The sequence below is a fragment of the Pleurodeles waltl genome, chromosome 5, assembly GCF_031143425.1.
Source record: "Pleurodeles waltl isolate 20211129_DDA chromosome 5, aPleWal1.hap1.20221129, whole genome shotgun sequence".
Taxonomy (NCBI): Eukaryota; Metazoa; Chordata; class Amphibia; order Caudata; family Salamandridae; genus Pleurodeles; species Pleurodeles waltl.
The window spans coordinates 574,714,577-574,738,844 of record NC_090444.1 but is presented as its reverse complement, the minus strand read 5'-3'; the positions used below and the strand labels follow the sequence as shown (position 1 = coordinate 574,738,844).

The window sequence follows — 24,268 nt, the reverse complement described above, 5'->3', positions numbered from 1 at the left end:
CAGACACATGGGTCCTATCAATTATCCAACATGGTTATTGCATAGAATTCACAATATTCCCTCCAGATGTGCCAGCAAAACCGCACAGACTGTCTCCACAACACTTAGACCTATTACATATAGAGGTCCAAGCACTGTTACAAAAACAAGCAATAGAGCTAGTACCCAATCACCAAAAAGGAACAGGCATTTACTCACTATATTTCCTCATTCCAAAAAAGGACAAAACGTTATGGCCTATACTAGATCTCAGAACATTAAACATATACATCAAATCAGATCACTTTCACATGGTGACACTGCAAGACGTGATCCCATTGCTCAAACAACAAGACTACATGACAACACTAGACCTCAAGGATGCGTATTTCCAAATACCCATACATCCTTCCCACAGAAAGTACTTAAGGTTTGTAATCCAAGGGGTACATTACCAGTTCAAAGTGTTGCCATTCGGGATAACAACAGCGCCAAGAGTTTTTACAAAATGCCTGGCAGTAGTAGCAGCTCATATCAGAAGGCAGCAAATACATGTGTTCCCGTACCTAGACGATCGGTTAATCAAAACCAATACGCAAAAACGGTGTTCACAACACACGAAGTATGTCATAGAAACCCTTCACAAACTAGGTTTCTCACTCAACTACAACAAATCACACCTACAGCTGTGTCAAATACAACAATACTTAGGAGCAACAATCAACACAACAGAAGGGATTGCCACTCCCAAGTCCACAAATGGTACAGGCATTTCTAAACGTAATACAAGCCATGCACCCAAACCAAAAGTTACAGGTAAAATTAGTGATGAAACTACTAGGCATGATGTCTTCATGCATAGCCATTGTCCCAAATGCAAGATTGCACATGCGGCCCTTACAACAGTGCCTAGCATCACAATGGTCACAGGCACAGGGTCAACTTCAAGATCTAGTGTTGATAGACCGCCAAACATACACCTCGCTACAATGGTGGAACACTATAAATTTAAACAAAGGGCGGCCTTTTCAAGACCCAGTGCCTCAATACGTAATAAAAACAGATGCCTCCATGATAGGGTGGGAAGCACACATCAACCAACACAGCATCCAAGGACAATGGGACACTCACCAGAGACAGTTTCACATAAATCACTTAGAACTACTAGCAGTATTTCTAGCGCTGAAAGCATTTCAACCTATAATAACCCACAAACACATTCTTGTCAAAACAGACAACATGACAACAATGTATTACCTGTAGGAACACACTCGACACAGTTGTGTCTCCTGGCACAGAAAATATGGCATTGGGCGATTCACAACCACATTCGCCTAATAGTGCAGTTCATACCTGGAATTCAAAACCAGTTAGCAGACAATCTCTCTCGGGATCACCAACAGATCCACAAATGGGAAATTCATCCCCAAATACTAAAAAACGTACTTCCAAAGGTGGGGAACGCCGCAAATAGATCTGTTTGCAACAAAAGAAAATGCAAAATGCCAAAACTTCGCATCCAGATACCCACAGGCTCACTCTCAGGGCAATGCGCTATGGATGAGTTAGTCAGGGATATTTGCATACGCTTTTCCCCCTCTCCCACTCCTTCCATATCTAGTAAACAAATTGAGTCAAAACAAACTCATACTAATAGCACCAACCTGGGCTCGCCAACCGTGGTACACAACACTGTTGGACTTATCAGTAGTTCCCCACATCAAACTACCAAACAGACCAGATCTGTTGACACAACACAAACAACAGATCAGACACCCGAATCCAGCATCGCTCAATCTAGCAATTTGGCTCCTGAAGTCTTAGAATTCGGACATTTAAACCTTTCACAAGAGTGTATGGAGGTCATTAAACAAGCAAGAAAACCTACAACAAGACATTGTTACGCAAACAAATGGAAAATATTTGTTTGTTACTATCAGACTAATCAAATTATGCCACTAGATGCCTCTACACAAGATATTGTAAGTTATTTATTACACTTACAAAAGTCTAATCTAGCTTTCTCTTCCATTAAAATCCATCTCACTGCAATATCTGCCTATCTGCAGATTAAACATACAACATTGCTTTTTAGAATCCCAGTTATTAAAGCATTTATAGAAGGACTAAAAAGAATCATACCCCCAAGGACACCACCAGTACCTTCGTAGAACCTTAATATTGTATTAACACGACTCATGGGCCCACCTTTCGAACCCATGCATTCTTGTCAAATCCAATTTCTGACTTAGAAAGTAGCCTTTCTAATAGCCTTCACATCACTTAGAGTTTACTATTCAGGAACCCTTTATACAAATACATAAACATAAAGTGGTTCTCCGTACAAATCCAAAATTCTTACCAAAGGTCATATCACCATTCCATCTAAACCAAACTGTGCAACTCCCAGTCTTTTTTCCACAACCAGACTCCGTGGCTGAAAGGGCCTTGCATACATTAGACATAAAAAGAGCACTAATGTATTACATTGACTTTCCAAAAACCTCATGCAGGTAACCCTATATCCAAACAAGGCATTGCCAGATGACTAGTTAAATGCATTCAAACCTGTCACCTTAAAGCTAAAAGAGAATTACCCATTACACCAAAACCACATTCCACTAGAAAGAAAGGCGCCACAGTGGCTTTTCTTGGAAATATACCAATGACAGAAATTTGTAAGGCAGCCACCTGGTCTACGCCTCATACATTTACTAAGCATTACTGTGTAGACGTGGTAGCAACACAACAAGCCACAGTAGGACAGGCTGTATAAAGAACATTATTTCAAACAACTTCAACTCCTACAGGCTAACCACCGCTTTTGGGGAGATTACTGCTTTGTAGTCTATGCACAGCATGTGTATCTGCAGCTACACATGCCATTGAAAGGAAAATGTCACTTACCCAGTGTACATCTGTTCGTGGCATGAGACGCTGCAGATTCACATGCGCCCTCCCACCTCCCCGGGAGCCTGTAGCCGTTTTTAGTTGCATTAAAATTGTAAATATATACATAAATATTATTTTTAAACACACTATGTACATACATTATTACTCCATTGCATGGGCACCTCTAGTATACTCACAACTCCTACCTCACCCTTTGCGGGGAAAACAATCTAAGATGGAGTCGACGCCTATGCGCAATGGAGCCAAAAGGGAGTAGTCACTCGGTCCCGTGACTCGAAAAGACTTCTTCAAATAAAAACAACTTGTAACACTCCGAGCCCAACACTAGATGGCAGGAACAGTGCACAGCATGTGAATCTGCAGCGTCTCATGCCACGAACAGATGTACACTGGGTAAGTGACATTTTCAATATACACACACACACACACACATGACCCCCACCCCGCAGAGATTGCCACTTGGTAGTTATACTTAGGCCTTTGCCTATATAGGAAAACCATCGACATATTTGGTAATACAATTGACACCGTTTGACAGATGTTGATGAAACTTAAAAAGAAAAAAAAAGTGTCCACCTCAGCGCCTTCCTGAAAAAAATTAGGGTGATCCATCAAGTGGGGGGGCACATCAAGTGGGGGGCAAGAAATGTGCCCAAGGGTTGCAGCATGTATTGTGCCACCCTAAGGGACCCCTCACCAAACACATGCACACTGCCACTGCAGCTTTTGTGTGCTGGTGGGGAGAAAAAGGCAGAGTCGATATGGCATCCCTCTCAGGGTGCCGTGCCCACCAACCACTGCTTGTGGCTTGGTAAGTCACCCCCTCTTGCAAGCCTTAGAGCCCTATGGCAGGGTGCACTATACCACAGGTGAGGGCATAGCTGCATGAGCAGTATGCTTCTACAATGTCTTAGACATTGTAGGTGCAGTGTGGCCATATTAAGTACATGGGCTGGGAGTTTTTCATCATGAACTCCACAGCCCCATGATGGCTTCACTGGAGACTGGGAAGTTTGGTATCAAACTTCTTAGTGCAATAAGCCCACACTGATGCCAGTGTTGGAATTATTGTACAATGCACCCAGAAGGCATCTTAGAGATGCCCACAGTATTTTAACCAACCCTTTATTGTAAGGCAGACCAGTCTGTGTCAGCCTGCCACGAAAAGACAGGTTTCTGACCTCATGGCCTAAGGCCAGAAACAAAGCCTGCTCTGAGTAGAGGTGCTTCACAATTTCCCCCCCTTGGGGAACTGTAACATTGGCCGTGAGCCTCAAAGGCTCAGGCTTCCTGTTACAGTGCCCCAGTGCACTACAGCTAGTGGAGATGCCAGCCCCCTGGACAAAACCCCACTTTTGGCAGCAAGTCCTGCGGGAAAATTAGGTAAAACAAGTAGGTGTGATCACTCCAGCTAGGACTACCCCTAAGATGTCCAGAGCTGAAGTGACCCCCCTCCCTACAGAATCCTATATCTTGGTTTGGAGGACATGGACCAATAGGATTAGGAATATGCCTCCCTCCCCGAAAGGGATTGGGCACAGGAAGGGTGTAGCTACTGCCAGGGACAGTAGCTATTGGCTACTGTCCTCTGACCCCTGTAGCACCCCCTAAATCTAGGATTTAAGGGGTCCCCTGAACCTAGCTTACCGGATTCGTGGCAACCGCAACAAGAAAAAGAAAGACAAAGGACTTCTAAGCCGAACCCCCAGCAGTGAAGACTCCAAACAACAACTGACTTGGCCACAGTCCTACCGGCCTGTCTGCAGCTTCAAGGACTCTGCTATCAAAAGGCGATGCATCCTGCAGGACCAGCAACCTCTCCAAACCCCCAGAGAACTGTCTGCATTCCAGAGGGCCAAGAACCCCCGGGGACTGCAACCCTGTCCAGAAGAAACTATCCAAGAGGATTCCTGAACTGCCCCGGATCTGTTAGTCCTGCCCACTCTACACCTGACATCCACGGCCCATGTCCAGGTGGCTCACTGGTCCAGAGCAGGTCCCCAGGTGATTGACCCGAAAAACTGGTTCAAGCCTTGTGAGGACTGCCATCGGACGATGTCGGTGACGGGTTCTTATCGCGTTTGTATGTGGTGCCTCAAGCGCGACCACGACCCGAAGTCGTGCTCTGAGTGCCGGGCCATGCACCCGAAGGCTTTGAGGGAGCGGTCCCTAAAGCTAATGGTGGCCCGGCACTCGACTCTGTTTAGGTCCCGGTCTCGCTCGAGAGGAAGGTCTTGAGATTGGTTGCAGAGTCATCACCACTCGTCTTCTTCTAAATCCTCGGGTCAAGGTAAGAAGAAGAAGTCATAGAAGAAGTCCATGCACTTAGGCCTCCGTCCTTGGAGCCTGTGTCTGGATCGGCTCTGCGCTTCCCAGAGTTTCCTGGAGCTGGAGCGACCCCCACCCAACTAAAAGAGTTTTACGAGGCCCTGCGCCTCATATTTGGGCGGGCCGACCCCGACACAGCTCCTTCGGGCCCAAGGGGTTCGGCTGAGGGGCCTTCGGGTTCCGCACCGGCGGCTTAGGCCCCGGCCACCAAGGTCACCTCCGGATCCGTGCGCCGATCCACACCGGCGCCAGTTGCACCTTAGAGACCTTTCCCGGCACTGGGTCGATTATCGACGCTCCCGACGTCGGTGGTGCCCACAAAACGATTCTTATCCCCGACGAGTCGGAGCGGCGGCGGCGAACGCCGCCTTCGGCTTCAGTGGGGCCTATGTGCCCCAGGTCTTATTCAGACCCTTTTTCCTATGGGGATGAATTGGAGGAGTCCCTGTACTCTTATGAATACCAGCATGACCCTGCTATGGACTGGGCACAGGAATTGGGTGAAGCCAGTGGTCGGGATACTTCTCCTGACGCTGGCAGGCTGTCTCCTCCTACCATGGCTACGGCGGAGGGAGCAATGTAGGAGGCTGGCCTGGCTTATAGTGTGTACCTGATGGTACTTACACCTTGTGCCAGGTCCAATTATCCCTTATTAGTAGATTAGTAGTGTTCTAGCAGCTTAGGCTGATAGAGGTAGCTATAGCAGAGCAGCTTAGGCTGAACTAGGAGACATGCAAAGCTCCTACTATACCACTTAGATCATATAGGTACTATATCATAAGAAACACAATACTCAGAGTTACTAAAAATAAAGGTACTTTATTTTAGTGACAATGTGCCAAAAATATCTCAGAGGATATACTCCCTTAGGAGGTAAGTAAAATACAGAAACCAAAATCAGGTAAGTAAACAGTTAGAAAAATAGTGCAAACACTGTAGACTACAATAGAATACAGTAGGATGCATTAGGCCTAGGGGCAACAAAAACCATATACTAAGAAACTAGAATGTGAACCACTTAGGGACCCCTGGCCTAGTGTAGTGTGTCGAGGGTCGCTGGAGTGTAAGAAAACACTAAGGGTGTCCAAGATACCCCACCCAAGACCCTGAAAAGTAGGAGTAAAGTAATACTACTTCCCCAGAAATACACTAAAATCGTGATTGATGATTCTGCAAAGACTACAACAGACTGCAAAGCACTGAAGACAGATTCCTGGACCTAAAGACCTGCAAAGGAAGGGGACTGAGTCCAAGAGTCATGAAAGTGTCTGGGAGGGGGGGGGCAGGAGCCCACTAAACACTGGATGAAGGGGCAAAATGGCTGCCTCCGGGTGGAAGAAGCTGAAGATTCTGCAACAACGAAAGGTGCTAGGAACTTCTCCTTTGTGCAGAAGATGTTCCATGGAGTGCTGGAGGATGCAGCGTTGTTTCTTTGGAGAAAGACCAAAAACAAGCCTTGCTAGCTGCATAGGTCGTGGTTGAAGAAAAAGGGTGCTGCCTGGGCCCAGGAAGGACCAGGAGGTCGCCACTTGGAAGAGGAGACAAAGGGGGCCCTCAGCAACACAGAGAGCCCATGCACAAGAAGGCAGCACCCGCAGAAGCAGCACTACAAAAGAGGGTCCCACGAAGCTGGTGGTCAACTCAGCGAGTTGAGCAATGCAGGATGGAGTGCTGTGGACCTGGGCTATGCTGTGCACGAAGGATTCCTTGCAGAAGTGCACAGAAGCCCTAGCAGCTGCAGTTCATGCAGTACACAGGATTACTGTTTGGCGAGGGGAGGCAAGACCTTACCTCCTCCTAATTTTGGACAGTTGGACCACTGGACAGTCTGGGTCACTTGGGTCCACCACCTGTGTTCCAGGGGCCACGCTTGTCAAGATGAGGGGTCCCAGAGTACCAATGACGCTAAAGTTTGGTGCCTGCTGGAGCAAGGGGAAGATTACGTCGACACACAGGAGATTTCTTCTTGGCTTCCAGTGCAGGGTGAAGGCAGACAGCCCCCAGAGCATGCACCACCAGGAAACAGTCGAGAAAGCCAGCAGGATTAGGCGCTACAATGTCGCTTGTAGTCTTCTTGCTACTTTGTTGCAGTTTTGCAGGCATCCTGGAGCAGTCAGCGGTCGATCCTTGGCAGAAGTCGAAGAGGGAGATGCAGAGGAACTCTGGTGAATTCTTGCAAGTCTTCATCTGGGGAAAAGCCCACAGGAGAGACCCTAAATAGCCCTCAGAGGAGGATTGGCCACCTAGTGAGGTAAGCACGTATCAGGAGGGATCTCTGACGTCACCTGCTGGCACTGGCCACTCGGAGGCCTCCACTGTGCCCTCACACCTCTGCGTTCAAGATGGCAGAGGTCTGGGACACACTGGAGGAGCTCCGAACACCACCCATGGAGTGGTCATGGACAGTGGAGTGGCCACTCCCCTTTCCTTTGTACAGTTTCGTGCCAGAGTAGGGACTGGGGGTTCCCTGAACAGGTGTAGACTGGCTTGTGCAAAGAGGTCACCATATATGCCCTTCAAAGCATTTACAGAGGCTGGGGGAGGCTACCCCTCCCCAGCCCTTAACACGTATTTCCTAAGGGAGAGGGTGTAACACCCTCTCTCAGAGGAAATTCTTTGTTCTACCTTCTTGGTACTGGCCTGCCCAAACCCCAGGAGGGCAGAACCCTGTCTGTGGGTTGGCAGCAGCAGTAGCTACAGAGAAAACCCCAGAGAGCTGGTTTGGCAGTACCCAGGGTCCATAGTGGAGCCCCGGGGATGCATGGGATTGGCACCCCAATACCAGGTTTGGCATGGGGGGGACAATTCCATGATCTTAGACATGTTACATGGCCATATTCAGAGTTACCATTGTGAAGCTACATATAGGTATTGACCTATATGTAGTGCACACGCGTAATAGTGTCCCTGCACTCACAAAGTCCAGGGAAATTGCCCTGAACTATGTGGGGGCACCTTGGCTAGTGCCAGGGTGCCCTCGCACTTACTCACTTTACACCTAACCTTCACTAGGTGAGGGTTAAACATATAGGTGACTTATAAGTTACTTAAGTGCAGTGTAAAATGGCTGTGAAATAACGTGTGCGTTATTTCACTCAGGCTGCAGTGGCAGTCCTATGTAAGATTTGTCTGCGCTCCCTATGGTTGGCAAACAAAATGCTGCAGCCCACAGGGATTTCCTGGAACCCCCAATACCCTTGGTACCATATACTAGGGAATTATAAGGGTGTTCCAGTGTGCCAATTAGAATTGTGAAAATGGTCACTAGCCTATAGTGTCAATTTTAAAGGCAGAGAGAGCATAAGCACTGAGGTTCTGGTTAGCAGAGCCTCAGTGACACAGTTAGTCACTACACAGGTACACACATTCAGGCCACAAACTATGAGCACTGGGGTCCTGGCTAGCAGGGTCCCAGTTTGACAGGCAAAACCAAACTTACATACATGTAAAAATGGGGGTAACATGCCAGGCAAGATGGTACTTTCCTAGAAGCAACTTATGGTATGGTGGTCGGTAGGGCAGCTGAGGTCCTCGGCCTTGAGGTTCCTACTGTAGAGGTCCGGTATAATCTCCTGACGGAGGTGCTTCAGCCTGGGGCTTCTACTTCAGGACCCCTTTTACAATTTAATGAAGCCCTCACAGATGTTCATTTGGGTACATGGTCCAAACCCAACACAGGGGCTCCTGTGAATAGGACACTCCGAACTACTCTAAATTCCTGTCCCAACACCCCACGCCTGAGTTTTTTGTTATCCAGCTTCCTCTTCTGCAGGCACGTTCCCTTCCGCACCCCCGGATAGGTAATCCAAAAGGCTGGAACAGTTTTGCAAGAAGTTGTTTTCTTCCTCCAGTCTAGCACTGCGGTCTGTGAACACCGCATGCCTTTTGGGCCGTTGCACCTACTCCTTGTGGGGATACAGTTGCACAAGTGCGGACACAGATTCCGGAGGAGGCCGTGCTGTCATCTCCCAAGCAGTGAACGATGGGAGAGACACAGCAAAGTTCATAATCTGTTGTGGGCTGGATACGACCGACTCTCTGGGCAGATCAGTTGCGACGACAGTGGCCTTACAGTGCCACGCCTGGTTACTTCTGGTTTCTCGGAGGATGTCTAGCAGTCACTCATGGACATGCCCTTTGATGGCACCAGTCTCTTCGGAGACAAAGCAGACTCGGTCTCGGAGAGATTCAAGGATTCCCAGGCTACGGCTCGGTCCCTCGGTCTTTCCTGGGCCTCTCGCCCACCACAGTCCGCTTTTCGCCCCTTTCGTGGACATGGAAGGGGCGTCCTGACGAGTCCTACACACAGCCACTGTGCCACTCACGCTGGCCAGCCTATGCATGGCCGTGGACACGGAATCCCACGTGGCCATGGAACAGGGAACCAGAGGTCTGTTCAGTCCACCACGGCCCCCGCTGTAGCCTCCAAACCCTCCTAGTCTGTCCCCTCACTCCCGCCCAGTTGGTGACAGGATTCACCAACACCTTCCCCTCTGGGAACATATCACCGCGGATGGGTGGGTTTTGCAGATCGTTCAAAAGGGCTACTCCTTCCCTTTCTAATCTGCTCCACCACACATGCCACCATCCTTCAGTCACTGTCCGGAGGATCATTTGGTGCTTCTCCGCCAGGAAGTCGCGGCTCTGTTGGCCAAGAGAGCTATAGAAAAGGTCCCTGTGCCAGAAGTAGGTCGTGGTTGTTATTACCGCTACTTTCTGATACCAAAAAAGGACAAGGGCTTACGTCCTATCCTAGACTTTCGGGACCTGAACAACTTCCTCAAGAAGGAGAAATTCAAAATGCTCACCCTGACTCAGATTCTGTCTGCCTTAGACCCAGGAGACTGGATGGTAGCGTTGGTCTTGCAGGACGCTTATTTCCACATCCCCATCCTGCTTGCCCACATACGTTACCTACGATTCGTGGTAGGTCACGAGCACTTTCAGTTTACCATGCTCCCCTTCGGCCTTACCAGCGACCCTCAGGTGTTCACGAAAGTGATGGTGGTGGTTGCAGCTCATCTGCACAGGTTATGGGTCTCAGTCTTCCCCTACCTCGACGACTGGCTGTTGAAGGCGGACTTGCCCCAGAAAGTCATCTCCTACCTTCAGACTACGGCGAACCTCCTGCACACTCTATATGGTGGCTCTGCAGTGGGACCTGAAGTTCCAGAGGGCTCAGCATCAGGGGAATCTCTCCGACCTGGTCCAGATTTCAGAGGGAACTGCGAAAGACCTGCAGTGGTGGCTTTCGAATCCCAATTGGGTCCACGGCAGATCCCACTCCCTCCCCCAACCAGATCTCTCTATAGTGACAGATGCGTCACTTCTGGGTTGGGGTGGCAGCATGGGAGAGGCGGAGAACAGAGGTCTCTGTCTCCAGCAGAGTTCGGACTCCATATAAATCTGCTGGAGCTCTGGGTGATCAGGCTTGCGTTGAAAGCATTTCTTCCCTCTCTCAAAGGGAAAGTAGTGCAGGTGTTCACGGACAATACTACCTCTATGTGGTACTCCAACAAACAGGGCAGAGTAGGGTCATGGACCCTTTTTCAGGAGTCACTACGCCTCTGGACATGGCTGGAATATCTGGGCATTACCCTGATGGTTCAATATCTGGCGGGATCTCTCAATGCCAGAGCAGACGAACTCAGCCGTCAATGCACAGCCGATCACGAATGGCGTCTCCACCCGGAGGTGGCGGAAGGTCTCTTTCAGCAGTGGGGAGAGCCTTGCTGTTCCCTCCGCAGAGAACGTGCAATGTCAGATGTTTCGCGCGTTGGAGTTTCCAAGGCGGCACGTACTCGGAGACGCTTTTTGTCTTCAGAGGTGCTCCGGCATCCTTTACGCCTTCCCGCCTATCCCTCTTCTGCCCAGAGTTCTCAAGAAAATCAAGAACGACTGGGCCCAAGTCATCTTGGTGGCCCCGGACTGAGCTGGAAGAGTGTGGTATCCAGAGCTATTGAGCATGTCCATTGATCCTCCACTTAGACTGCCTCTTCAGGCGGATTTTCTGTCGCAGCAACAGGGGACGGTTCTTCACCCGAACCTGTCCAACCTCCTCCTTTATGCGTGGAGATTGAGCGGCAGCAGTTGACGGCTTTTGCCCTTCCACCTGAAGTCTGCAATGTTATCTTATATGCCTGTAAATTTGTGGCATGGTGTACCAACAAATCTGTTGATCCCCTTTCTGCCCCTCTGTCAGAGGTTATTCTGTTCATTCTTTCTTTAGCCCAGCAGGGCTCTGTTTTGGGCACCCGTAAAGGGTATTTATCTGCCATTTCCACCTTTCTTAGGCTACCTGATCAGCCCTCACTCTTTAAATCTCCTTTTGTGAGTAGGTTCTTAAAAGGTCTCACCCACTTATTTCCTCTCACTCCATTTATCATGCCTTAATGGGACCTTAATCTTGTACTTACTTATTTGATGTGTACCCCCTTTGTGCCAATGCATAATTGTCCCTTGCGGCTCCTCACCTTCGAAACTTTCTGGTTGCTATCGCCTCTGTTGGCAGGGTAAGTGAGCTTCAAGCCTTTTCCTCAAACCCTCCATACTTGTCTGTGCGCCCTGACAAAGTATTGTTGCACACTAGAGCTTCCTTCCTTCCTAAGGTGGTTACACCCTTTCATGTAGGCCAGTCCATCACTTTGCCTACCTTCTACGCACCCCCACATCCTTCCCATGAGGAGGAATGCCTCCACCGTCTGGACCCAAAAAGAGTGTTGGCGTTCTACCTCAATTGTACTAAAGATTTCTGGGTGGGCGATCGGCTCTTCATTGGGTATGTGGTTGAGAAAAAAGGGAAGGCGGTGCAAAAGCGTACCATCTCTCGATGGGTGCTTCTTTGCATCAAAATGTGCTACGCTTTGTCCAAGAAGCAATCCCCTGAAGGCTTGCATGCTCATTCCACCAGAGCAACTGCTGTTTCCACTGCATTAGCACGCAGAGTTCCTGTCCTGGATATCTGCCACGCAGCTATGTGGGCATCCCTGCACACGTTTGCTAAGGATTACTGCCTGGATAGTCAGGTCCGTCGAGACAGCTATTTTGGTTGTTTCGTTCTGCAGGACTTTCCAGTATGATCTTGGTTCGCAGCCCACCACCGAGGATGGCATTGCTTGGGTATCTATTCTAAGGTAAGGAATCTGCAACTAGAAGTCGCTATCCTTCGGTAACTGAATATCTGGTAGAGACATATTCTAGTTGCAGATTCCTTACCGCCCACCCATCCTCCCCACTTGCGAACTGATTTCTAAGGACAGGGATTCCCCCTTTCAGGTCCTTAGCTCTGGCGCACCATTCTCAGTGTTCTTAGCGGCGCTGCGCTCTAGCGTGGAAAGTCGTTAAAAGAAACTGATGTCACTGCGTGAGGGCGGCGTCTATGTACTACTCCCGACGTCATCACGGCGACCACGACGCCTGCGGAGTCGACAGACACCACCTACCGACACGCAAGTTTATTGCTCGAAATAAAATCTCTGGATCCAGTCTGACGCCTGGGGGAAAATTCTAAGGTAAGGAATCTGCAACTAGAATATGTCTCTACCAGATATTTAGTTACTGAAGGTAAGTAACTTGTACTACTTGCCTGTAAACCATTTTATTTGTAAAACCTATACAGTGTTTTTGATTCCTATGCTTGGTATTTACTTGCAAATGTACTTGCCTGGAATAAGATCCTTTTTTAAATAAAATTTATTTTTCCAATACCAATACATTGGCCTGGAGTTAGTAATTGAGTGTGTGCCTCATTAATTATACACTGTGTGTGTGTGTGTGTACAATAAATGCTTTGCACTACCCTCTGACAGGCCTAACTGCTCGACCACACTACCATAAAAGAGACCATTAGTATTATCTACTTTAGCCTCTGTTAAGCCTCTGGGGAACCCCTGGACTTTGTGCACACTATATCTCATTTTGATAGAGAACATACAGAGCCAGCTTCCTACGGGTCCTTTTTCCCATTAATTTTTCCATAGGAAAATTGGACACAGCTAAAGCCAAAACTGTGAACGGAATTACACCAAAATTGGCAGAAAGCTAGATCTTGGTCCTGAAATCATGCGTTTTGTGATTTAGGGTAAATGCTGTTAGTAGTTTTGGAGAAATTAAGGCTGAAAAATGTTGGATATTTCACGCCACAGGAGGATTGATAAGCTGACAGATCTCAAGTTGAGATCTGATTGGCTGCACAACATCAAGAAAGATGCGGTCCCCACCCATCTTAGGACTCAGGAGCACAGTCCCATGTTCTAGATAAAAGCTAAAAAATAAATAAAATAAAAAAAGATATAGAAGGGAAGGGTTGAGATACCTCAGTCCCTTAAGCATGGTTGGCGGGGATAGGGGTGCTGACGGACCAACTCTCTTGGGCAGGGAACACAACTTTGATCTCATCCATGCGGGAGCAGTAAAAAAAACTTCTCCGGCTTAGGTGTGAGCTAAGTCAATATTATCCCAAATAGCACCTCTGACAATGATCTTTTGCAGCTCCACCGTACAGCTGGCCTCCCACCATCTCCCCTGGGTCACTGGCATTTTTATACCTCTGGGTTCCATACCCTAGAGAACAAAGGTAAACTGCAGCAAATCACTTTCACATACCTGATTGAAAATGCTTACACTGTGGCTTCGTCCTGCAGGAAAAAAGGTAAGATCACCATACATGAGAAGCTAATGCAGGACTCAGTACTCCCCAGGCATCAAGCTATGTTGAATCAAAGTTTGCTTGACCATCAGATTCACAACCTCCCTAAGATATACTCCAGAACTCATTCCTCTGAAATGTTTCGGGAGCTTCTAGTAAAGCAATCACATAGCAGTAGCTTGCTGAACACTCAAAGCAGAAAAATCCCTGTTGAGTCTGAAATGAAGGCTCTATAAAAGGAGGAGCGCTTGCTGGCTTACCAGCTTTGGCAACCAGATGCCTCATGTACAATCCTGGCCAATAGAACTGCCTCAGAGGAGACACTCATTTACCCTTATGATATATACATGCCTTCTGTTCCTTCTGTGAATCTCTGTACACAGCGGAAAACCCTGAATTACACTAAGCGGAAGAGGACTTCGTGTCTAATATAAACATTCTCAGATCAAACCCTGATTTGTTGGTCAACTACCAAATGACATACGCGAAGGGCAAATAGGTCAGGTGATAGATGAGGTCCTGACATGTAAAGTTCCAGAGGTTGATAGTTACCCAGTGGAGTTTTCCAAGATAAACAGATTAGTGTTAATCTAGTGCTTTACAAATCATTCAATGAGATTGAGGTTGGCTCCCCCCACTCAGAGACACAACCTGGGCATGGATAGTGGTACTGTTCAAACCCAATAAAGACCTACCTAGGCAGCACAGGTTATTGCCTAATCTCCTTGCTAAATACTAGCATCAAGATTTTAGCTAAAGTTCTAGCCATTCGTTTGAAGGAGTTCCTGGCATTGCTCTCGATGACCCTGCTGACAAACTCTCGATACACTAGATGTAAAAAAAAATTTTGATGGGGTTACCTCTTCTGACTACTGACCTTAGTGGGGTTAGGCTCTGAGTGTATTTCCAAGATCAAATGGCTTTTTTAGTCCCTCTTGGCTGTGGTCTCCTGCACCAGTCATAGATCACAGCCCTTTGATATAGCTTGGGGAACGCAGCAAGGATGCCCGCTCTTACCCCCTGTAGGAAGTTGGCTCTGTATATATTATTTCAAAGTAAGAAATAGTGTGCAGAGTCCAAGAGTTCCCCTTAGAGTGAAGATAGTGGCAAAATTAGATAATTCTAATGGTCTATTTTTTTGTAGTCTGGTCGTGCAGTAGGCTTATCAAAGGGTAGTGTTAAGCATTTGTTGTACACACATAGGCAATAAATGAGGAACACACACTCAGACTTTACTCCAGGCCAATAGTTTTTATATAGAAAAATATATTTTCTTAATTTATTTTTAGAACCACAGGTTCAAGATTCGAAGTAAATACCTAAAATGTAAGGTGCTCCACACAGGTAAGTTAGGAACTTTGATTTAGAGCAATAACATATACAGTCTTTGTTAAAATGGCAATAAGCTATTTTAAAAGTAGACACAGTGTAAAAATCAACAGTTCCTAGGGGAGGTAAGTAGTGGTTAGATTGTGAGGTAAGTAAAACACAAGTCTCAGTTCCTGGGCATAGGCAGCCCACCATTGGTGGTTCAAGGCAACCCCAGAGTTACCACACCAGCAGCTCAGGGCCGGTCAGGTGCAGAGGTCAAAGAGGTGCCCAAAACACATAGGCGCCTATGGAGAACAGGGGTGCTCCGGTTCCTGTCTGCCAGCAGGTAAGTACCTGTGTCCTCATGGGGCAGACGGGGGGTTTTGTAGAGCGCTGGGGGACACACAAGTAGGCAAACAAAACACACCCTCAGCCGCACAGAGGCGGCCGGGTGCAGTGTGCAAAGCAGGCGTCGGGTTTTAGATAGGAAACAGTGGAGTGACCCGGGGATCACTCTAGCTGTGCAGGCAGGCACGGGGGCTTCTCGGGACAGCCACCACCTGGGCTAGGCATAGGGTCGCCGGGGCGTCACTCCTGCACTGAGGTTCGGTTCCGTCAGGTCCTGGGGGCTGCGGGTGCAGTGCTTGGTCCCTTGTTACAGGCAGTCGCAGTCAGGGGGAGCCTCTGGATTCTCTCTGCAGCCATCGCTGTGGGGATCCAGGGGGGTCGTTTCGGGCTACTCGCGAGGTCGCAGTCGCCGGGGAGACCTCCCTGTGGTGTTGGTTCTCTGGATCTCGAGCCGGGGGCATAGGGTGCAGAGTGTGAAGTCTCACGCTTCCAGGGGGAAGAGTGAGTTCTTTGAAAGTTGCTTCTTTGTTGCAAAGATGTAGCTGTTTTTGAGCAGAGCCGCTGCTCACAGGAGTTTCTTGGTCCTGGGGGTCAGGGCAGTCCTCTGAGGCTTCAAAGGTCGCTAGTCCCTGTTGGATGCATCGCTGGTTGCAGGTTTTCGACTCTTGAGACAGGCCGGTAGGGCTGGGGCCAAAGCAGTTGTCGTCGTCCGTCATCTCTGCAGGCTTGAAGGTCAGCAGTCCTTCTTCTTTCTTCAGGTTGCAGGAATCTGATTTCCTAGGTTCTGGGGTGCCCCTAAATACTAGATTTAGGGGTGTGTTTAGTTCTGGGAGGGCAGTAGCCAATGGCTACTGTCCTGGAGGGTGGCTACACCCTCTTCGTGCCTCCTCCCTGAGGGGAGGGGGGCACATCCCTAATCCTATTGGGGGAATCCTCCCAAACTAAGATGGAGGATTTCTAAAGGCAGGGGTCACCTCAGCTCAGGACACCTTAGGGGCTGTCCTGACTGCTGGGTCACTACTCCTTGTTTTTCTCATTATCTCCTCCAGCCTTGCCGCCAAAAGTGAGGGCAGTGGCCGGAGGGGCAGGCATCTCCACTAGCTGGGATGCCCTGGGGTGCTCTAACAAAAGGCATGAGCCTTTGAGGCTCACCGCCAGGTGTTACAGTTCCTGCAGGGGGAGGTGAGAAGCACCCTCCAACCAGTACAGGCTTTGTTCCTGGCCACAGAGTGACAAAGGCACTCTCCCCATGTGGCCAGACACTTGTCTGGTTGTGGCAGGCTTGCAGAAACTGGTCAGTCTAGCACTAGGAGTCGGACTGGTATTCAGGGGGCATCTCTAAGATGCCCTCTGGGTGCATTTTACAATAAATTCCACACTGGCATCAGTGTGCATTTATTGTGCTAAGAAGTTTGGTGCCAAACATCCCAGATTTAAGTATAGCCATTATGGATCTGTGGAGTTCGTGTTTGACAAACTCCCAGACCATATACTCTTTATGGCTACCCTGCACTTACAATGTCTAAGGGTTTGCTTAGACAGTGGAAGGGCATAGTGCTCATGCAACTATGCCCTCCCCTGTGGTATAGTGTACCCTGTCTTAGGGCTGTAAGGCCTGCTAGAGGGGTGACTTACCTAACCCACAGGCAGTGTGAGGTGGGCATGGCACTCTGAGGGAAGTGCCATGTCGACTTAGTCATTTTCTCCCGACCAGCACACACAAGCTGTGAGGCAGTGTGCATATGCTGAGTGAGGGGTCCCCAGGGTGGCATAAGACATGCAGCAGACCTTGAGACCTTCCCTGGCATCAGGGCCCTTGGTACCAGGGGTACCATTTACAAGGGACTTACCTGGGTGCCAGGGCTGTGCCAATTGTGGGAACAAAGGTACAGTTTAGGGAAAGAGCACTGGTGCTGGGTCCTGGTTAGCAGGGTCCCAGCACACTTTTAATCATGACTGGCATCAACAAAAGGCAAAACATCAGGGGGTAACCATGCCAAGGAGGCATTTCCTTACACCGATCAGACTGCACCAATCACAAATTGTAGGGAACTCCACCTGTTAGCAGTGGCCCACAGTAAACTGTGACATAGTACATGTTCTTCGCCAGTGCTGAAGCTCTGCCCCTACTGGATGAGCATGTGAGGGGAAGTAAGGAGGGCCTGGGAACCTGTGGGTTATGCTCAAAGACTTCACACCTACTACCCAGGAATTACTTTGAGAAATGATTGATGGTTTGCAACAGCCCTGACCGTGCAAAGCTTTTCATCCTATGTTATTGTAAATCAGACGTTGTCCACATGGTGGAAGTGTGACTTAGGGAAATGTTTCACCGGCTTCTTACAAGAGGACCATGGATACATTGGAAGACAAATTGCCAGTGCTTAAACTGTCGTGGATCAAATTCCTCGAATAAGAGCATGCTCTGGGTTAAAAAATTATGAAGGCAGTTCTGTCCCTTTATGGATTACCAATGAGAACTGCACACCATTTTGACCGATGAGCTTCCTTTTTTTCGCTGTCCATCATACTTAGGGCTACAATTTCCACCCCCTGCCTTCCTCTAGTATCAACACGCAGTGGCATTACACTATTTTACAATGACGACACTTGGAGTAGTGTTATTAACATTTTGAGTTGGGTCCCATTGGGGAGAAGGGGGTTAAGACTGTGAGCCTGCTAGGAACTATACCCGAAATAGTTCAGCACTCGCTAAGTTTACTCAGGGGTTGCTGTTGTTTACACACTGTCTGCATTCCATATAGGAAATGGAGAGTGTACTGTTTATTAATCCCTATTGAAAATTCTGCCTGTTTTATACTCTCTCTGTACACCCAACATAGCCCTAAACCCTCATATGCAATATATGCTCTTTTGTTGTTTATCAAACTCCAGGTTGGGGTAATGTTTCTAGAGATGTACGCACATTTTTTTTCCCACTGTTCTGTGAATGTATTTGCTGTTAAACCCAATGGAAATCTGCACAAAAGAAAACTACTCTTACCTTATTTCTTAGTCTGCCTCCTTTCTAATGCTGTGGTTCACATAAGTCTTCTATTCGAACAAGTATCTATTTAAAGAAAATGTTAATTACCTTTGGCACATTCTTTCTCATGGATATATACTCTGCTGCTTGTTTAGACATAACCAGCACTAGTGCCTTATGTAGACTTGGTATGTTACATCCAGTAAATATTTGATAATCTGTGACTGGGGTTGCAAATCACTGTATGATGTTGGTGACTCTTTAACAGTGGATACAGTTTCCTGCTTCCGGTGTGGTCCCTATGAAAATGGTCACGTATGGAATTGGTTGGAAACTGCAAAGATTAGACACGTTTTTTTATTAGGATCCCTAAGCTGATTTACAAGCTTTACACATTATAGCATTCTCTGCATCTTGGTAACCCGAAGGAGACTGTAAATTTGGGTGTTCTACTCTTGCAAAGGTACTTTGGTTGGCTTGTCGTTTTTAATGTCGGAATTAGTTGACAAAGACAGGTTGTGAATTCTGAACAATTATTTCTTTAGATGCCAGGTATGACATATCATGGATGTTTCCTTCTGTCTTTTTCTTCCAGCCATCTCACATTATCACAGAATGACCAGGCTGCCCTCACTGGAGGAAAGGTAGTTATCAATGAATATCACAGTGGAATTAGCTTAACTATAATTTTTTAGTATAATTGTGGATGTTTTCACTACTGATAGTTCACTGGTCTTTTCCAGGGTTTCCCCTTCTTGTTCCAACATATACGTGACGGAATTAATATCCGACAAACTTGCAACTTGATTTTTAGCCTAAGTCGTTATAATAATCGCCTGGCAGAACATGTGAGTACTGGTGCAGAGCCTTGTTATTATGAAGCAATGAAGAATAAGTGGACTGTCTTATTCTATAAAGAAAGACATAAATTCCAAAATATTGTAGTATTATTTGGGTAGTGAATGCTTTTGCTGGAGAAATGTGTGTAGTAAGCCAGGTTGATTGCTGTGGTAAATTCTCCCACCATTATGCACAGCTATCTCCTAGTGAAGCAAACACTGTTTCTGTAAGACAACATTGTCTCCCAGGTAGAAGTGCATAACCAACACATAAGATTAAAGGTTAATAGTAGCAACAATGTGCTTGCTGTAAAGCTCTGTGATCACTTTAGTTAAATCAAAAGGTATGTTATGATTCAAATGAGACCAAATTGAAAAAATTAATGAGTACCTGCAAAATTGTAGTGTTTTAAAGTAACATTTCTATTCCACATGCTTTCTCCATTCATCATGGACAATCGTTCAAGGTTCCTGTGAAGTGCTTGCAAGTGACTACTGGAGGCTTCTTTCTGCTCCAGTAAAACAGCATGACTCACAGCATCAGGCTGCCTCTTGTCTTAAATGAGCCATAGGAGCTGGATGAGAGTCAGTCCTGTTGTGCAGGCAGGAACAGTTTACAGCATCCAAACTCCTCAGAGTTCCTGTTATGGTGTCCCTGGCTTGTTTCTTCACGACTGACAGAGTCTCTTCTGGCCCTTCCACATCTGCCTAGGCCCTCAAATGGTACCCCCTCATTCTTAGCTGCTACTTTGGTACTTGGTGTTGTCAGCCTTCCTCTGGAGAATTCTCTTAGCGGAATCTAGCTCACAATGACTAAGTTGGCTTTATCATTCACTTTCCATTTCCAGCAAAGGATCATAACCCAGTTATGTGCCAAAACAGACAGTTCTAACTGGTCACCTTCTCTGCTTCAGAATGTCATCTGGGTACTCTGTCATGCCCCCGGGGAAGCAACAAGAAGACTATTCCATCCTGATCTTATGTCTGGCAGAGCACACATTTCTTGGTATTGGGGGTAGAGGAAACTGCTGAAACACACATACAAGAGACTGCTGAAACACATACATTTCAACAGTCATTCAGTTGCTTCCAAGTTTTGATCCATGCCCGTTTGTAGGTCTTCCCTTTAATATTCAGACTTCAAGCTAGATCTGTCTTCTTGGAGCCTCAGAATGATTAGCTCAGTGGCTAAAAAGCCACACACCACCTCCCTCTGCTACCTTTTGGTCAGCTTGGTCTGTCCCCCATTCTTGCTGGCGACAGTTAACACAACTATTTCTGTGTAAAATCTGGCACTTCTGATGGATACTTCTAACTGCAGATTCCTCACCTTAGAATATCCTGAGGCACCAGACTGGATCAGGAAAGCTTCTATCAGCAATGCTCTTGTTCACCTACAGGCAGCAACCTGCAGCTCTACATTGACTCCATACAACCCTGAAAGTGATGGAGCTGAGCCACCTATAAACTAACAATTGCGTGCTAGTGTCCATTTTTTTCCTGTGCTTTCTGATGCAGATCCCGTGCTCAGCTCCCAATTTCGTCAGCCTTACAAGGACTCTTAAAACAGAATATCCATTATACCAGGAAACAATGTACCTCTTAAGACTACTGGTATGAAACCATGCCTTGACTGTAGGGAACAGATGTCCTCTACAGACCCACACAAGATGTGTCTGTGGTGTTTCAGCTTGGGACACAACTCATGTGATACGTGTACCCACATGCACTTGAAGGCATTTCAGGACTGAGAAGAGAACACATAAAGAAGTTGCAGGCTTTGTGTTGTTCCCACTCCTTCCAGAAGTCAAGAGACCAGACTTGCTCCCACTCCCAAGTTCGCTCTAATGATAGATAAATTTTCCAGTTTAAAACCAAAGCACATGAAAGCGAGGTGGGTTCAACCCTATCCTCCCTCTACCCAAGGTAATGGCACAAGGGCATCACAGTGTTAGTCAGTTTCCTTCCAGATGTCCGTTTGTGGAGCAGATTTTAAAGTTGGCCCAATTGCTTCCTACATTTTCTGAGCCATTGGTGAAGCTACAGCAAATTGACACCTTTAAAGAGGCCATGCTGCAGATAATTAGCATTTTTTTTGTTCCTTCTGCTGCAGCGTCTGGTTCCAAGGATCCTTATTCTGGTTGCCTTCAGCAGACCTATACTCTGTACTGTCTGTCCCACTTAGACTTGTTATGGGCTCTGTACTGGCTTCCACCCCAGCTCCATGACCTGCATTGGACTTTCCATTACTGGAGGTGGTTCCGGTGCTGATTCTGATGTCCGACCCACTAAACCGACTTTACCATGATTGCAACCAAAGTTGTGCTGTAAGTTTACTTAAGCAGGTCGCCTTATAACCTGAGTCTGACCTTATGACTCTGTTAGAATGGGGCGCGCCGTCCTTTTGGTTACGATTCTGACATAAGCTTGTCACCACCCAATGATGGTGGGAATGGAGATGACTAATTGTCCTCATTATGATGATGACAATTTTCACATGGACTTACAAGATGCCAGTGTGCTTAAAACATCTCCCGAAACAGGGCTAAACTTGCCATTTAGACCCCAAACGGAAGAGAGTGCATTATTTGCAGTGGTAAGCTGATGAACAACTTAGGTCTTGAACCTGCAAGTATGATTTGAGGTTAAAACAAAGTCCTTATGGGAATTTTACAGCCTTTGCTCCCTCTCAGTGAGGCCCTCACTGACACATTAATGTACACCTGGTCATAGCTCTACTTTTGCCCACTGGCTAATAAGGCATGTGGCTAGATGTCAGAGACAAGAGCTTGGAGATCCTGATTTCCTCAATGAACACACCAATGGTGGTGCTGGTGGTGGGGGGGGGTGTGCCCTGCAATATGGCCAATAGCATGCTTTGAGCTTTGCTCTAGCGGCCACTCTGGACATCTTGCATTATCCTGGCATGGAAGGGCCCAGTGAATCCTGAATACACATTGTGCCTACACAGAACAGGCCCAGGGCAACTGCATCCAAGTCAGGCCCAATACCTCGCTGAGAGAGCAATTTAGCTGAGGATGACCCACAACCGCTCTAATAAAATGGCAGCTGGTGGTCGGAGTTCCCGATCCACAGGGCAGCTCTGGAGCAGAGAGGCGACCTATACAGCAAGACTCAAGACGGTGTACTGGCACCACCACTGCCTGGGGCCTAACTGATCACTGATGGGAAAACGTGCTAGCCTGCCGCATGGGAAGGGCGATTGACAGCGGAAGCAGGTATCCCAGCGATGAGGGGCTTTTCAATATGGGACTACATGAGGCTCTCTGCTTTCTCTGTTCACCGAGCGCAGAGCTTGACATGCCCCTGTTTTGCTGCCCAGCCTTGGAGCAGCGCACAGTGGTGCGAGGAAACTGCCTCCCACACCCACCTCCCAACCCCCACCCACCCCCACCTGACTGGTGTCGGCAACTACTTGAGAGGGGTTGGAGAATGCCCAGTAGCTCCTCAACGGAATTGGGGACCTCACTGGGAGCCCGCTGAGCTGGCTTGGCTCGTACCTGGTGGCACAGGTATAAATGGACTGAGGGGAAGGGCAGGATGGAGTACCTGGCTGCATCCTGTGTCCTGGATGCACTGATACTCCTTGCGAAAGACTGTACCTACCTGGTGCCCCCCATCACCTCCCCGTCCTGCACAAACAGTGTAGCGCACATATCAGCCTCTTGGTTCTGGAGCTGCATGCCACAATACATAGGGTTGTCCTGTCATGCTGTAGGTGCTGAGAGTCTTGTGTGAGTACAAGAAGACTGCTATTAGGCACCTATACCCACCCACCCCAGACCCCCACCTTCCTGTTGCGGAGTTCTATATGGGGTGAGATTGTCATCCATGCCTCGCACAACATGGAGCACTAGAAGTAGTAAAATGCACCCTAATGAAGGAGATGACCCCACCACTTGGGCACTAGACTGGCTGGAATTAGATGGGAGAATGGGGGCTATGCATGATGACTGGTGACAACTGGTGTAGTGGGCCGCCGCCGGGGAGACAATCGTCTAAGAGTCCTGCCACAAGAGAAGAACCAGCTTGGGGACGAGATGGCTACATCGAAGGAGCGACTGGTGGTTTACAAGTACACCACATTAGACTTGGTGACTGAGCTCCCATCCACTTAACTGTCATCTCCATGCCAGGTAACGCCCTCCTCAACTGGCGGAGGATACTAGTGGGGGAAGGAGTCTGAGCCAAGCCCTGGTCTGTGAGTGGAAGATGCCCCTCTGAATTAGGACACCTTGGGGGAAACATTACAAAGCAGTGCAAAGTTGGATGCTGACCCAAGTTGCAAGTGGGTGCGGGGACGGGATGTGAATGATATCTTTCTTTTAAAATGTAAATTTTCAGTCATTAATGCTTGATTGCTGGAGAGGCTCATTGACTGCTCGGCTGACTAGATGTGGCTTGAGTGTTAAGCCCATGAGGAATTGGCTGAGGTTAGAGACACAGAGTGGCAGAGACCCTAGTTATATTGCACACCCGTGCCTCTGCCAAGCCCTCACACCTAAGTAAGCACTTGGGTAATTGAGGGATCTGCCCCTGAGGTGGACACCTGGGCAGTTGCAAGTCTTGTGGCACTTAGGAGATGAGGTCCTTCGATATATTGTGTAAAGGTTACAGTTGAGTTAACTATGTCGTATTAGGTTCTCATCATGGTTTGGGTTAGATGGGGAAGCAGAAGTTGGTTGGATGGCAGGGTGTTTACCCTGGGGGGGAGGGGTGTTGGGAATTTTGTTAACTGCACACCAAGCACATACAGCGCAGGAGAGGTAGTACATAGAGTGAATAATACTGTTCTGTTCGCTGGGATTGTGGCAACCAGTTGGTATCACAGACACTCCCTTATGTTAGACTAAAAAATTTCTGGCACACACTGGCTCTCATTAAGGCTAGCCACAT

General features: G+C 47.8%; 1 protein-coding gene across 2 annotated transcripts in view; it reads left to right on the top strand.

Moving 5' to 3' along the window:
* Positions 1-24,268, top strand: part of USP34 (ubiquitin specific peptidase 34) — a 1,940,069-nt gene that overhangs the window by 1,351,877 nt on the left and 563,924 nt on the right. For both annotated transcript variants that reach the window (XM_069234398.1, XM_069234397.1), the window contains 2 exons: positions 19,108-19,156; positions 19,256-19,360. In XM_069234398.1, coding sequence (XP_069090499.1) covers positions 19,108-19,156; positions 19,256-19,360 — 154 coding nt within the window. The remainder of the gene's footprint in view (positions 1-19,107; positions 19,157-19,255; positions 19,361-24,268) is intronic.